Raw genomic sequence first — 15515 nt, 5'->3', positions numbered from 1 at the left:
CTAGCACCCACTGCAAAGGCTGCGGGCTAGAAATCAGCCGGAGGATCACGCCTGCGAGCCGAAGTGCCTCCTCTGCAGGAAGAAGCATCAGTTAGGGGACCCGACATGCTGGGAACTCTACAGGAAGCCCCACTGGGTTAGACAACGGGAGACAACAAAAGGGAGGAGCGACCGCAGGCAGAAGCAGGCCGACAACGATGGTCAGGCTACCGCCTGCGGTGAAAAAACAACGATCCGAGTCGAGGGACAAAAGTGCAACCAGGCCGCGACCCAGGGACGACCAGACCCACTGGCCAGGCTTCGAGAAACCAGGGGACAAGAGGACCCACTCTGGTATGCCTGTCAGCTTCGCAAGCGTGGTCTCCCAAGGTAGGACACCAGAATTAGAGGCACAAGCCAAATTATTTAAGAAAGAAATAGAAAAGAGAGATGAGGAAAATCACCAGCTAAGAGAAATAATCAAAACCCTAACAGAAACAGTAAACCAACTAAACAGCAAGTTGGGCAGCTAACGAAACCAACAGTGCGAACTACGCAGGCGGCGCTAGCAAGGCCGCTTACCCCAGTCCAGAGAGTAGCCGCCCCCGAGACGCAGGACGAGGGCAGCATGATGGCAGATATGGTGGGCACCACAAGAAGGAAGGTAGAGGGGCAAAAAAGATGAGAGAAGAAAAAAGATGAACAGAAAGATTAACGAAGATGAACTGGAGGCGCGCCTCAAGGAACACGGGGAAAGCATGCTAACCAAACTAAGCGTTATCATAGATAAGAAAATCCAGGCTATATGTGGAATCGAAAACAACCCTCGAGAATAAGCTAAAGTGCCAGAAATGGAACCGGAACCTGAGGAGGAGAATAGCGGAGCACAATAAAGAAACAGAGAGCTACGCCTTCAAACTAGAAGAGAAGAAGTGGGAAGAAAAATGCGACGAAGTAGAGAAGAATATGAGCCGTCCCAACACGTGGCAGATGCTGCGCCACCTCATAGACCCCACAAACACCAAAACCCACGCCAACATAGAGCAAATCAAGGCGAGATACAAATTTGACGGAACAGATGAAGAGCTCATCGATCGACTTAAAGAAATTTATATAGGCTCCGCATGCCCGGCAGCGGATAAAGAATATCAGGGAGCGGAGAATTCCCTATTGGACGAACCGATTCTGGTATCAGAGGTCAGAGCCGGGCTCTTTGACTTCAAAAGGAACACAGCCCCTGGCCCAGACAAGATCACTTACGGTATGCTACGAAACTTAGACGACGACTATATAGTTCACCTTACAGCTTATCTGAAGCAAGTGTGGGAATCAGGGGAAGTCCCTAAAGACCGGAAACACGCCAACATCATTTTAATCCACAAGAAGGGTAAAATCCCTGGTATAGAAAAACTCAGGCCAATTTCACTGACCTGGTGTCTAGGTAAATTAATGGAGAAGGTAATTCAGACGCGACTAACTCGATTCGCGGAAGAAAGCAGCATCTGGCCTCACGAGATGGTAGGTTTCAGACCGCACCTTAGCGCTCAAGATACTATGCTAATACTACAACGCGCTATTATAGACAAACGATAGACCAAACATACGAGAGAAATATTGGGCATAGACTTAAACAAAGCGTTTGACAATGTCAGCCACTCGGCCATCCTCGACGGCCTGTCAGATCTTAACGGAGGGAAGAGAACCTTCACCTACGTAAAATATTTTTTTCAAGGAGAGAACAGTGACCCTGCACATGGAGAGCCTCAGCTCAGAAGAGATTAAATTAGGAAACAAGGGCACCCTGCAAGGAGCCATCCTATCCCCCTTCCTATTTAATTCAGTTATGAAAGACCTCCCGGGCAAGTTAGGAAGGATCGAAGGACTAAAGACGAGCGTCTACGCAGACGACGTCAACGTTTGGCTCCATGAGGGCAGCGATGCGTCTATCGAAGAAAGGCTCCAGCGGGCAGTCGACATCATAGACTCACATGCCAAAAGTAAAGGGCTGAGCTGCTCACCAACGAAGTCGGAACTACTAATCATCAGGCCCAGGACAAGGACAGACAACGCATCTCCACCCAAAATATCGATAGACTTAGACGGGAAAGAAATTCCGCAAGTAGATGAGATCCGAATTCTGGGCATGCTCATAAGCAAAACAGGAAACAACCACACGATTATAGCTAAGCTAGACACACACGCAAACCAAGTGGTAAGCACCATTAGAAGAATATCGGCCAGACGAAGAGGGCTAAAGGAGAAGAACAAGTTAAGGCTGCTCCAGACCTTCATATTGAGTCGGATCTGCTACTCAACCCCATTCCTTAACATCAAAAAAGTAGAAAGAAACAAGCAAGACGTCATAATAAAGAAATGCACGAAACGGGCACTGGGACTACCAATCTCAACCTCAACTGAAGCACTAGAGGGAATGGGGGTGCATAGCACATGGCATAAGTTAGCGGAAGCGGCGAGAACGGCACAACTCGAACGCCTGAGTCTAACCGAGACCGGACAGCAGATACTAAACTGGGTAGGACTACTAGCGAACAGAGGAACCGAATACCAGACGTTCCATATTGAGTCGAAAATTAAGAAAACCCTCATGGTCACACCGATACCTGAGAACATGGACCCACAACAAGATCAAGAAAGACGCCAGCACAGAGCCAAACACATGGCAACAAAGCTAGGCAGAACAAGACGCGACGAGAATCCCACCCAAGATGGTTGCCATCACAGACGCCACCCTTGGCGGAGACGGAAGCTCCGTCTCAGTGGTAGTTGACGGGTCCGGAGCAGAACACGGCGCGATATATACAAGCAGAGTAGACGCCACGGTAGCGAAGGAAGCAGCCATCGCCCTAGCGTGCGTTAGTACGGACGCGAGGGTCATCGCTTGCGACATAAAATCGGCAGTAAGGAATTTCTGAAAAGGCAAAATATCAGACTACGCGTACGGCATAATATCGAAAGGTAACATAGACAGAGGGATCAACATAACCCGGGCCTCCACTCACTTTAACGTACCAGGAAACGAAGCCGCCAACGCCCTCGCCCGAGCGCTCATTATCCGGGGGGGGGGGGGGGGGGGGACGGCAGCCTCAACCTAACTTTGAGATCGAGACGCTCGCCACCTACCATGAGGTCACAGAGCACTACAGATTAGGACGTCGGAAATCTTCACTCCCGGATAGGTCCCTCACGTCCACAGAGGCAGTCACCTGGCGCCGCCTGCAAGCCAAGAACCACATGTCTCCCAGATGAAGATACCTCACGCAAACGGGAAATCCGGAGCACCAATTCTGCAGATTCTGCGATAAAATAGGAACTCTAAGACATATCCTACGGGAGTGCAGCTACTCCCCGGGGTATAATTTATTCAAGGACGAGGAAGCATGGGAGGCCGCCCTTCATAGCGAAGACCCGGCGGCGCAGGCCAACATTGTCCGTCTGGCAGCCGAAGCGGCAAACCGCTTCCTCTACTAACACCTGCCCCTTAGGGTAACAGCGGGCTCCCTGGACGCCTACGAGCGGTACCGGAGCTCCGGTGTCACCCATTACGGACAATAAAAGTTTTCTCCGTCACTCACTCAAGACACGAGCTCCGGCAACGCGTCCTTATGGCGTCCGCCAAATACATCTACTACGGCGTCCGCAATTCGCGTGGCAAAGGCCGAAGCGGACGCCGCAATGTGTCCGCTCTCTACGGAGTGGCGGCGAAGAGAACATGATAGTGATCTAAATAAAGGAAGGACGCTTGATTCTGCAACCCGTGAGAGAGCACGGCGAAGCGTCGTCAGGGGAGAGGGAGTGGGAAGTGAAAGACGATAGAGAAAGAGGGAGGATGTGGCCTAATAGACTCCACTATGCGCGACAGCTGGCAGTCCTCAGTAAAGTTGCCAGCGTTGTAGCGGGCGCTTATAGGGTGTCTATTCCCGTGGAACTTATAAACTCCAGCAGGCTTCGCAGCGCAGGAAGGTGTGGACACACCGGGAACAGCAGGTCACTGTCTCTGTGGCCGCTAGGAGGCCGTGGCGTCTGTAGGTGTTGATCACTGTGGAGTGTTCCTGCGCATAGGATGGGCAGGCACAGAGAAGGTGCTCCAGAGTCTCGGGTGAAGAGAACATCGAGACACCCTGACAGCCGCCGGAGAACGCCACTCCTCCCTCGCCTGACCCCCATCGGCTCGCGCACCAGAGGAGAGGGCACGCCACCGGTCCGCGTTCGCCGGCTCACCCTCCCACGCTTTCACTCACACAAAACCTCACCGCGATGGCGACGCCGACGTAGAAATGCGCCTGGAGTGTCCATATAATTGATTTCGCAATAAAAAGTAAATGAAAGGGCTGGCTCAAATGCGGTTCATTTCTTTCATTTCGTGTTGAGTCAGCGCAACGGTACTGTGTACTGATAAAGATCATCATGCAGGCACGGAGGTACAATGAGCACTAAGTTGTGTAACAACGTTTGTTTAAAGCTGAAATTTTACGCGACTCATAGTGCACAAATAAAATGAGCGCCTTCAATCATATACATGCCCAGAAGCCAAGCTGTCGTGCTTGCTGTGTTTCAGCAAGCGGGGGATTCCTGTATAGTGATTTGGCGATTCTGCACACCATGTTACCGACTAGCTTAAAACAACAATAAAATTTCTATGGAACTTCCCTGCCAATCGAAAGCTGCAACAAATGCGCTTTTCTCAAGTGTTTGAGAGCTGTCCGAAGAATTCGTGACTCTACCAGGAAGCCACCGCTGTGTGCAATTACATATCGTAACGTTCTACATTTGTAATCTTTCTTCTTGATAGAGGTTTTTTCGCAGCGACCCACAGATCCCTTGTGACAAAAATGGCAGAATAACCCTATACAGTAAAGCTTCTGCAAAGTATAATTATGTAAATTAACCAAGAAATGCCGTAGGTCACAGCAGAAAACACGCTTGCACCAAGCGAAACAACAGTTTTCATCTCAATAGCGGAAGCTTTCATTACAGGTAAAAAAATGGTGAAATAAAGAAAAATTGACGCTCCCGAACAGTTGGCTGCAATACAAGTTGCCGTCAGAGGGCGTCGTAAAGCTTGAAAACATCAGAATTCCATGTCACCTTTTCGGAAGGTGGCGTCTCAACAAACTTCGACGCGGCGACGAGGAATATTTCCGGGTGAGGCTTCCCGCGCTTTACTCTTGCTTCTCCGCCAGAGCAGACCACGTGGTCAAAGAGGTCCACAATGTCTTGATGCTGCGTCATCTTGAGGGCGAATGAAGCTGGGGTCGAGCTAGTGGCGACGGCCATGGGGATACCGTGGGCATGTAGGTGGCGCAGCAGACGTTCAGCACCTGCATGCAGATATGAGGTAGAACTTAAGCTGAAGGACTTCCAAAATTTCAATCATCTCATTGTTTACGGTTGGCGGTATAAAAGTAAGCTACACACGTCATCGCTACGTGCATTTTACTTGGCCTTACTTTCTCTTATTTCCATCGTTATTTCCAATATCATTATTAACCAACAAGCGCAAGTTTATTTGCTACCTTTGTGACTGAGCCAGCGAATTGGGAAATAGAGAAACGCAAGAGAGGTAGACCGACTGAAGACAAGTGCAACCTATAGTTGAGAGCTAAGTAATATCAGTAAAATCTCGCAATTTTTCATACACGGGTACCTATTTCGGTGTTTAGAAAGGATAACGAAAAGGTATACAGCTATTCTTGCCAGAAAAGAAGCCGCCTAAATTAGACGCCACGTATGTAGAAGAACCGTATGAGATTATAACAGCTTAATCATTTGTGCAGTCAGCCATTTTCTTGAATGCAGATCCATACTTGGGCAAAGCGACGATGGTGAGTAATGACGTCTGTCGGGCGAGCCTATAGCAGCTTACAGTGTACTGTGCCTCATAATACTGATTGCAATGTTACAAGTGCTTCTACAGCAGTGAAGCTCCCGTCCAAAATGTTTGGTATTTGTGTACAGGATTAGCCTTGGAAGGTTTAGCCAGCGCCGCTCGTGATCAAGGCCCAGGACATGGAAATTCCTCTTCAGCAGCAGGCGTCACATAGCACTACACATTGTTAGAAGGAAGTGGTTCCTTATTTGTATCAGCTTTGGTGCATGGCCATGGTCACAGCTATAGAAATGGTCACTCTTCTAACTCAATACATGGAATGCTCCTTTCGAGTGTATAAAGCTAATTTTCAACGTTCGGCAGCAAGATGACAGCATCATGATCACTTTTTAGCTGGCGTGTCGTGGTGCATATTTTATCTGATTTGTTTTACGTGTTTTATGCTAGCGACAACCCGTGTTATGCAAGCTGCAAAGTACGTTCAATGCGTTCTCTCAGATCAAGAGCATAACCACATCTGGTGTTGACTTCACTCAAATAATTCCCCGTTTACAGTGCTTCAAGCCTATTGAGAGTTGCTCGGACATGTCGGCTACAAATTAGCAGAAAAGATGTCCATGTTGACCTGCGATTCTTCGCGATACAGAAAGGCTGCGCAGTCAAGTAGTCACATCACATGTGTTGCTCTTAGCACAACCTAAGCAACATATGCTTCAGGGTTCTAATGAATCTTACTACTACTATCTCACATATAAGGTGATACGGTACCGCACCAATGAGCGCAATAGGCAGCACATATTAAATTATAATTAAGTTGCTAGTGAAGCAAAGATCTTGGTAGCAACGGGGCTGTTGTGAAAATCCTACTCGTGGTATCTTTGATTCGCTCAACTGGCGCCCTTAATGGTAAAGCTATTCCAATATGTTTTATTCCAATCTGCTGACGTCAAATTTGCGTAAACCCCGACGCAAGCATGAGGCGGTGACACACAGGATTGTCTGAACAGACGAATCAAACCCTCTCGACGTTCACAGGAGGTCACGTTTGTTTGCTTGAAAACGAATAACATTGCGTACACTGAGCGGCTTGTCTTATCTAATTGGCTGACAAGGAGCAAAGAGCACGCTTTAGTGGAGAAGGGTTCGATGGGGCCGAGCCAGTGTTCTTAAAATCGATAACGGAATGAAGAGGGTGGTGCCGGCGTCTGCGATTGGTCCGCTTTTCCTTACATAACTTGCGGTGGCTAGTCGAAAATCGCTGCGGCATGCAACGGAAGCTTAAAAATGACGCTAAAACGGATCCTCAGGAAAGAAGAGTTGGCATAAACGTGTCGAAAGTGCTCGAAAACATTACACGGCCACGCAAAAGGTTTTATTATACGCAAATAAACCCATGCTCTCCGGCAGGTGAGAGTAACCAGTGCCTGAGCTATCGGTGGCAGCCATTTTTTATTTCTTTCGGAGCGGGGCAGCCCGTGGGTATTCAGAAGAAAATTCAGTTTTTTAGGCATATTAATGCATCTTTAACGCGTACACGTCACTTTGACACGGTGAATTTTTGCGGTTTTGTGACGTCGCGTGACAGGCAGGTGAAGTGGATGCAGCCCGGAAACTTCTGGCCAATAGCCGAGAGCTAATGGCGAAAAGGCGTCGAATCAGAAATATTGTTCGGTCCAATCATGCATAATCAGTGTGTACACGCCATATCAGAAGGGGACCTATCGTGATTTTCGTGACGTCGCGTGACAGGCACGCGAAATGGGGGATGATCCGCAAAAGTTTTTGACCAATCGCGGTGGGCTGATCGCAGAATTGGAATCGAAAAATTTGCGCTAGCTTTACGTTATAGTGCCCCTGGTACCATTGCCGCATCAATTGTGGGCACAGCTACTGCAACAGACTAGCGTGTGGCAGAATCTATCACCTCAGGCTTGAGCAGCGCATTACTAAGAAGCATTCGATCGCCGGTAGCTTTGCCTTCTTTGCTGGAGGAAAATATCCTCTGGCAGGCGTCACATGACCACGTATCTTCAGAACTCCTCCTGTAGGCTGGGTGAGCAGAAAAACTCTAAAATGAGCTCCGTTGTTTTCTTAGTGCCCTTGTGCTCGGAGATCATACTTTTGTGTGTCATGTTCAATTTCTTGCCGCCAAGGCGTCTAGCAGGCATCGCCTGTTGAAAGACTACCTGGGGATAAGTGGTAACAACGGTAGAATATTCATTTGTGAAAATTGATCGAGTGTCCCGGGGTCTTTTGCGGAGCGTTGTTGTGCCCACTTTTGCCCTGCATGCTTCCCAGGTATTGTTATTATCTTCTTCACGATAAGGCTCCTCCGATTGCAAGCGCCGAAATTACACAATGATCAGCTTTTGTCGTTGTACCTGGATTTTTCATAAAGGACAAAAATTTAGACCAGCATTCATGATTTATCCTCGACGTTCGCCTCGCTATTGGCTACACTTCTTTAAGTAGTTTCCATTGTGTCAGAGACTCCTTCCAAGTTCTGTCCAGGTCATTGGCTTCACATGAGCTGAGCACTTTTGCCACGATGATATTGTAAAGAGGTAATAACATATACGTCACACTCAGCGTTGAGTGTGAGTGAGAAATGGTGATTGAATTTTTACACATGCTATGAGAACCTCAATGCAACTGCCTTTAGCGAACAAAATGGTAGCTGTAGCCTCAGTATGTGTTACATATTGACCAGCGAAGAGCACAGAACCGGCTTGTTTTCCCGAGTATCCTCCGAGATAGAGACTGTTTCGTCGATTAGTTCACGCTGTAACAGCGGAGAATGATGAGTATCGAATGCGTTGGGCTGTCCTTATCGCCGTCGCGAAGTTTTTCTCATGTATAAAAAGCAATATGTCTGACTTAAGCTCAGGTGACACGATAATAATAATAATAATAATAATAATAATAATAATAATAATAATAATAATAATAATAATAATAATAATAATAATAATAATAATAATAATAATAATAATAATAGTAATAATAATAATCACCATAATCATCATCATCAGCCTGCTTTTTCTGTCCCCAGAAAGACCGAATGCAAGGCCTCTCCAAGCGATCTCCGCTTCCTCCTATCTTGCCCTAGCTGATTCCAACTTGCAAGCGCTCACAAATTTCCCAATTTCGTCACTCCACCTAATTTTCTGCGATCCTCGACTGCGCTACCCTTCCCTTGGCACCCATTCTGTGTCTCTTGTGGTCCCCCGGTTTTCTGCAGTACGTTATACATGGCCTGCCGAGCTGCGTTTCTTTTTCTTTTATGGAAACGCGAATATCAGCTATCGGCGATTTGCTGTCTGATTCACACCGCGCGCTTCCTGTCTCATAAGATTAGGCCTAGCGATTTTAGTTCCGTCACGCATTGTGCGGTCCTTAACTTGTTCTCAGGATTCTTTATTAAACTCCACGTTTTTTTCCCGATATGTTAGTACTGGTAGAGTGCAATGATGGTACATTTATTTTAAGGACAGTGGTAAGTTTCAGACAGGATATTTTAATGCTTGCCGCAATGACTGCAACCCTCTTTCTTCTGTATATTTCAGTTCTCGTGGTCAGGACCCGCTGTGTGTTATTTACCTTGATAATGGTAGTCCCACACGGACTAACGAAAGCTGACTGGCTATCATGAATGCCTGTTTAGTTGCAAGGGTGCCTGTCGACGGTGATGTGTTAGCGTTGAATCAATACAGCAACAATACTACTTCCCACCGTCAAAACGAGTCATGTGTGAGGCTTGTACAGCAGCGGGACTGCTCTTTCGCGCTTCCCTAAGAAAAATTGACGCCGTCTAACACAGCCGCCGTGAAGCCTACGCTTGGCCTTCCAAACACATGCAGCGCCGGCGACTGCGAACGCTGTTAAACGCTTCATGCGGCAACTGGGTTCCTCTCTAGAACTTCTTTCTTGACACGCTGTGCCATCTGGTGCCACTGCGCACCAGATGGCACACGAAGTTCGCGCGTAGCCTCCGAGACGAGAAGCGTGTCGAGCCGGTGTTTGCGAATGCTGAGAATTATTTCTTCGCTTGCTGTACGCCCCGTTGTCCATACTTCGTCTCTCTAGTTGGCGAGAGGTTCTTCAAGAGCGGCAGGTATACCCAGTACCACCATGGCAATACTCGCTAAAGCGCTGCGTGAGAGGCATCCATTGAAAAGCGGCGCATACCCATTGCATTTGTTACGCAGCCTGTAAAGGAGTCGGGTTGCTGTCCTTGAGGAACCATTACTACGTGGGTTCGATTCCGTTCAGCATTGGAGATCTTTTAGGGATCTCTTTTCTCGTTGTAGAGCAGCACATTCCGCTGGCACATACCTAGTTATGAAAGTCGTCATTAGAGTCGTTCACAAAGGAACGGAACATACGTACTGGCACATACCCAGTGACCAAAGTTGGTATCGAAGAGGTTCATTGAAGACTAGCACAGATCGAGTGGCGCATACCCAGTGCTCCAAGCCTGCACCAAAGAGTTTCTTTGAACAGATGTATGTATACACAGTCCCGCAGTGACCAAGGTCGGCGTGGAAAAGGTTCGTTGAACAGCGGCACGCATGTAAACAGTACCACTTACTGAGTTACCCAAGTTGGTCCCATGGTGGAGTTTTGTTTGGTGGTGGAATGTTTATTTCGGAGCACGAGAGGTCTTTTACCAAATACTCTCTGGCTTGCGGACGAATTTTTCTTCTTGCTCGCCAGAGCACCGCGCCTATTACATAGGAGTATGTTGCAAAATTGGAGTGTTTTCAGTGACTGCGGCCGACGACATCCTGGGCGCGTTTTGCTCAAGACACCCTTGTAAACAAAGACTTCTCTACGTGGACAAACGTACTACATCTCGGTCACGAAGACATTCGACTGTTCTATGTGCCATGTTACAACGGCCCTTTTCCAGTCCTTCACGGAAAAGACCGTGCCCATACGCATTAATGGTCGTAATGAACCCGCTTCATTAGATTGCATCTTCTGTATGTTCTTCGAAATTGATGCTTTCAGAAACCTCCTGTAAACCGAGGAAAACAAGAAGTATGGTTTGTGTTGAGCTTTTAAGGTGTCATCAGTGGTCTCTGCCATATATTCCAATTGCCTCGCAGCTCGTCTCCTTTAATAAAAGCGTCAGTTCACAGCGACAGTCATTAAAATACTGCTCAGCTCCAGTGACACTGCGCACCGACGTGAAGTTGTTTTCAGTTCTAGAGTATTTTTCGTAGTCTCATAGGGTATAGTCTCTCATTTCTACCACCATGCTGCTTGCTACGTTGAAGCTATTCTCGTTAGTGGCCAGCGGTAAAATGAAACCTTTGGAGCAAGGCCAGTTTTATCTTGAGGTTCATGGACTGTTGTAGGAGCAGCAGAGGGTAGACAGAGACGGCTTCTCTATTGAGGATCCAAACTCACTCGTGAGAAATAACAATATGCTTCAACCTCTACAGCATTGTGAAATTGTGAGGATTGACAGAATTCGATTGACTTTGACTTCGTTGGCACGGCAATGTGTCAGTAAAGGATTGTAAGGTCATGGCAGCTGAGGCAGGAGCGTCCACTGTGAAGAGGAACAGTTTGTCTGTGTTTTCAATATTTGCGGAGATACTTTGTCTGCCTATTTGTGCATGCTTTACATTCTTGTGCTTCGCATAGAGTTCGCCAATTAAAGTTCCTTTGATATCTTTACAAGCGCGTTTTTCTTTCGGAATAATTGTTCTATCATCCATTATTCATTGAGTGTAACATCAACACCTATATTATTTAGTGAGAAGCTAGCAAAGAATATCTCTCATTTACTCGCCACTTGCCAAGTGTTACTGATGCCTATGCACGTTGCACCTGCAGCGCCGAAAAATAACCTCGAGAAGTGAGCGCTCACCAGGCATGAGGTGCGCGCTGTGGTACACTTCCTGGGACATACGATCCACTGCTTCCAAGAACCCGCCCGGAGTTAGCGGCAGACCAAGAGTCTCGACAATTGTTCACGCAGCGCATGCATCTGGGGTTCCCAGCACTCGCCTATTGAGCTCCCAGGTAAATTTCTTGCCATAACGAGAGGCCACTCTCTCTGCAGCTTGAGCGTAGAACTTCTCTGTGTCTTTAACGAAGAACAGAGACCGACAATAGTAAGAGGTGATAGCAAAAGCAGGACACAGTTCGGACACTCAAGATGACTACACAATTGAACGCTGACCTCGTCTAACTCAAAATGCAGGGGTAACATCGTTCGCCTTCAAAGAGGCATGCGTGGAGCTGATTGAAACGTCACAGCCCTCGTAGCACTCTTTATGGCATGTAAAGTTACCACAGCGTGTGTTCTGCGCGAATGCGACCTCGTGTGTTTAGTGCGATAAGCGTTTGCATATTGGAACACTGCACAGCGATCTATAGTGGCCGAAGGAGTGAACTTTCACCCTAGAGCCAATCTTTGGAGATAAAAATTCGTTTTTTTGGTGAAGCCAAGTCGCCTTGTCGGAACGTTGTTTCATCGCCTTCGCCTTCTCGGCCGCTTTTGGTCCCTGCGTCTCTATCTTCCTAGGAACCTTCACTCTAATGGGCTACTGTAGAAGGCATTACAAAGTCAATTTTCCTTCAAGCTGCTGCATTCCAAAATACCGTTGAATAAAATAACATTATTAGACTTATGAAAATGTCCATGCTTTACATTGCAAAAAGACGGAGCGATGCACGCCAACACGGGTACTGCATTTCAGCTGAAGGCTTATAAGAATCATCATCATCATCACCAGCCTGGTTACGCCCACTGCAGAGCAAAGGGCTCTCCCATACTTCTCCAACAGCCCCGGTCATGTACTAATTGTGGCCATGTCGTCCCTGCGAACTTCTTAATCTCATCCGCCCACCTAGCTTTCTGCCGCCCCCTGCTACGCTTCCCTTCCCTTGGAATTCAGTCCGTAACCCTTAATGACCACCGGTTATCTTCCCTCCTCATTACATGTCCTGCCCATGCCCATTTCTTTTTGTTGATTTCAACTAAGATGTCATTAACTCGCGTTTGTTCCCTCAGCCAATCTGCTCTTTTCTTATCCCTTAACGTTACACCCATCATTCTTTCCATAGCTCGTTGCGTCATCCTAAATTTAAGTAGAACCATTTTCGTAAGCCTCGAGGTTTCTGCCCCGTAGGTGGAAACATGGGCCAGTTTACATATATCAGGTGACAAAAACAACGCGCAGAAGCATGCGCGGTCTCATTTGAGCGGGCCGTGCATCGCTCCAACTTAACAGCAGTAGGTTTTCTACATAAGACATAACTGCACATAAGCCATGAGGCTGTTGTTCTTGTCACGCCATATTTAAGTCTCGTACTGTTTTTTCCTGATCTCATATATTTGATTCACACACATTACGAATAAACCTTGAGTTAATAAACTGTGCTCCTCTCGCCCCTACTGTTTCTATGCATCTGGCCATTTGCGTTGCGAATGATCAATGAGTTGTACTGTTTACAGCAATACTGTTGAAAGTAATATCGCTGACAGTTTCGCGGTCAGTTCGAAGCGTATTGCTGCTTTGCAGTGGATATATCAAATGATCGAGAAGAAATGTGCTTTCTGGACATGTACATCTTCCCGTAAACTTAATCTATAAGCCTTTACAAAGGAATCCCAGACTAAGCTTTCATCTACATACTATGTTTACATTAATGTTGAGGACTTCCCTTTCACAACGGACGAAAAAGCAAAGTGAAAGCCATAACGGATAATTGGAGCGACACAACTACACTAAATTGATAACTGCGTTTTGTGGTCGCACGTATTTGTCGTTACTAAGGTGTCACTCACCTACAAGCAGGCCGTCAAGGTCAAAAATCACGTGGGATACGGATTTGAAGGCTGGCAGAGTGCCCTTACCAGCAGCAGCACCTGTGTCACCTCGCTTGCTCGCCGAATGGCTGGAACCTGCGTTGAGTACAAGCCATGGCTAGTGGCCGCCAATACGGGAGACTGGTGTATTGGTTGAAAATAATTCTGTATACCAGAAATATTTGTCTTACATAGGTGAGCTCAGTACAGAAGCAACGGTAACAAGCAGTGTTCCGAGTGTGGTTACGCAGAAGTGCTTGAAAACTGGTCGTCCTAGAAGCAGGTACTCTCTGGGAATGCCTACTGTGTATAGAACAAACCGCGAGTAGCGAGCAACGAAAGACATACGAGGAAAATTACTGCGCCTTTTTTTTCTTGAAATGTGAAAGGTAACTGAAGATATAGCAACATATGCAAGAGAAACGGCCAACGGCCCGTCCTGAATTGAGCAAATGATTACAGCAACTGAAACATCGTTAACATGGTTTCTTCAGCGCGGGAGAGACATTTTTAACAGATGTCGCTACCGTCAAGGCGCAGTGAAGCATAGAAAACTCAGAGATGTCAGTTGGTAGCATCCAAAGTAGGCAGAGAAGATGAGCGCTATTATATAACAGGAGTGGGTTCAGGTACGTGGTGCAAATGTTCCCTTCAGCGGACCTATTAGGTGCCATAGATAAGTGTGGCGGTGTAGTAACGCAAGTACGTTGTGGCTTGAAAGTTTGTTGTCTTTGATTTAACTCTGCGATGCCCTTCTTACAGTGAAGACGCATTCACCGAAATTGCACACTTTCTGCGCAATCTATTTTAACACAAGAAAATAAGCAGTACTGATGTCATATATGTAAATATGTCATATGACAAATTCAGTCTCAGACAAAAACGACCATGCAAGCCTCAGTGTTTAGCTCGTGGATAGAGTGCGCCAGAGTGAGGCCATATTTTAGCAAACAGATATGTGCGAACGCACGGACTTGATGTGCGCTCTATTGGTTTTGGCACTACATCACTAAACGCTAAAGTGGCTACCATGAAAATTTTTTTTTTAAAATTTGGTGGTTTCTTGAAGAATGCCTTAAATAGGCATATGTGCATGATATTAAAAAAAAGCCTTCACAAGCTGTGGCGAGCAGCTGTTCACATGTTTTATCCGCCTGCGTCAGTGGTTATATGAAGATGCCTGACACGTACGCTCCTTACAACGTGGCTCAAGAGCAGATAATATTGTAATTAATTAAATGAAACATAAAATGAAAATAAGTAAAAAAGATTTCGTAACTCCACTAAAGGCGGCACCGTTTGCCGAATGCTAAATAGTGGACTTGCATGAATTTTAGAAAAAGGTCACAGTTTCACCCCAAATCCGAAGCACCGATTGCATAGCGAATTAGGGGATGGCTGTACGAAGTAAGGATAGTAGTTTTAGCAGCCGTATAAACTTGTAAGCATTCGCTTAGTAATTCAATTAACAATGATAAGAGTATGTAAGCGTGACTGAACGAAGATGTTGGAACAAACAGAACCACAGACGAAGCGCTGTATTCGTGTGCTTGCTTCTTTCTACGTTCTTGTTCAGTCGCGCTTACATGTTCTTTCATGGATTCAAACCAGCTATCCCGCCAACGTCTTTTAACTAAATTAACAAGCACGGCGTCACGCTAGCACGGGTAAACATGAACACATGTCGCTCCATGAGCGCGGAAACTCACTGTCAAAGTGCTAAAGTGAGGAATCGCGGCAGCAGCAAGCGAATTTACCTTCGTGCATCTTCAGCCTCAAAGCGAACAAAACATCGCGAACACAGCGCATACGAAGATGCCGATACTATGTGCACTTTTCAGACATCGCAGATCGATTTCA

At 46.8% G+C, this 15515-nt stretch overlaps 2 protein-coding genes across 37 annotated transcripts in view; both read right to left on the bottom strand.

Annotated features, from left to right (window-relative positions):
• Window positions 1-15515, bottom strand: part of LOC135915154 (histone-lysine N-methyltransferase PRDM9-like) — a 473262-nt gene that overhangs the window by 301726 nt on the left and 156021 nt on the right. The gene's annotated exons all lie outside the window — the stretch shown is intronic.
• LOC135915163 (probable pseudouridine-5'-phosphatase) overlaps window positions 1-15515 on the bottom strand; it is a 43656-nt gene that overhangs the window by 4744 nt on the left and 23397 nt on the right. For 3 of the 4 annotated variants that reach the window (XM_065448202.2, XM_065448201.2, XM_065448199.2), the window contains 2 exons: window positions 13635-13751; window positions 5086-5318 (listed from right to left, as the gene is read on the bottom strand). In XM_065448202.2, coding sequence (XP_065304274.1) covers window positions 5086-5318; window positions 13635-13751 — 350 coding nt within the window. The remainder of the gene's footprint in view (window positions 1-5085; window positions 5319-13634; window positions 13752-15515) is intronic. The other variant, XM_065448200.2, reaches the window with a different exon arrangement.

The sequence above is a fragment of the Dermacentor albipictus genome, chromosome 8 (assembly GCF_038994185.2).
Source record: "Dermacentor albipictus isolate Rhodes 1998 colony chromosome 8, USDA_Dalb.pri_finalv2, whole genome shotgun sequence".
In the NCBI taxonomy this organism is placed as follows: Eukaryota; Metazoa; Arthropoda; class Arachnida; order Ixodida; family Ixodidae; genus Dermacentor; species Dermacentor albipictus.
Note: the sequence above shows the minus strand (reverse complement) of the source record. Positions and strands in the feature narration are given on the sequence as shown.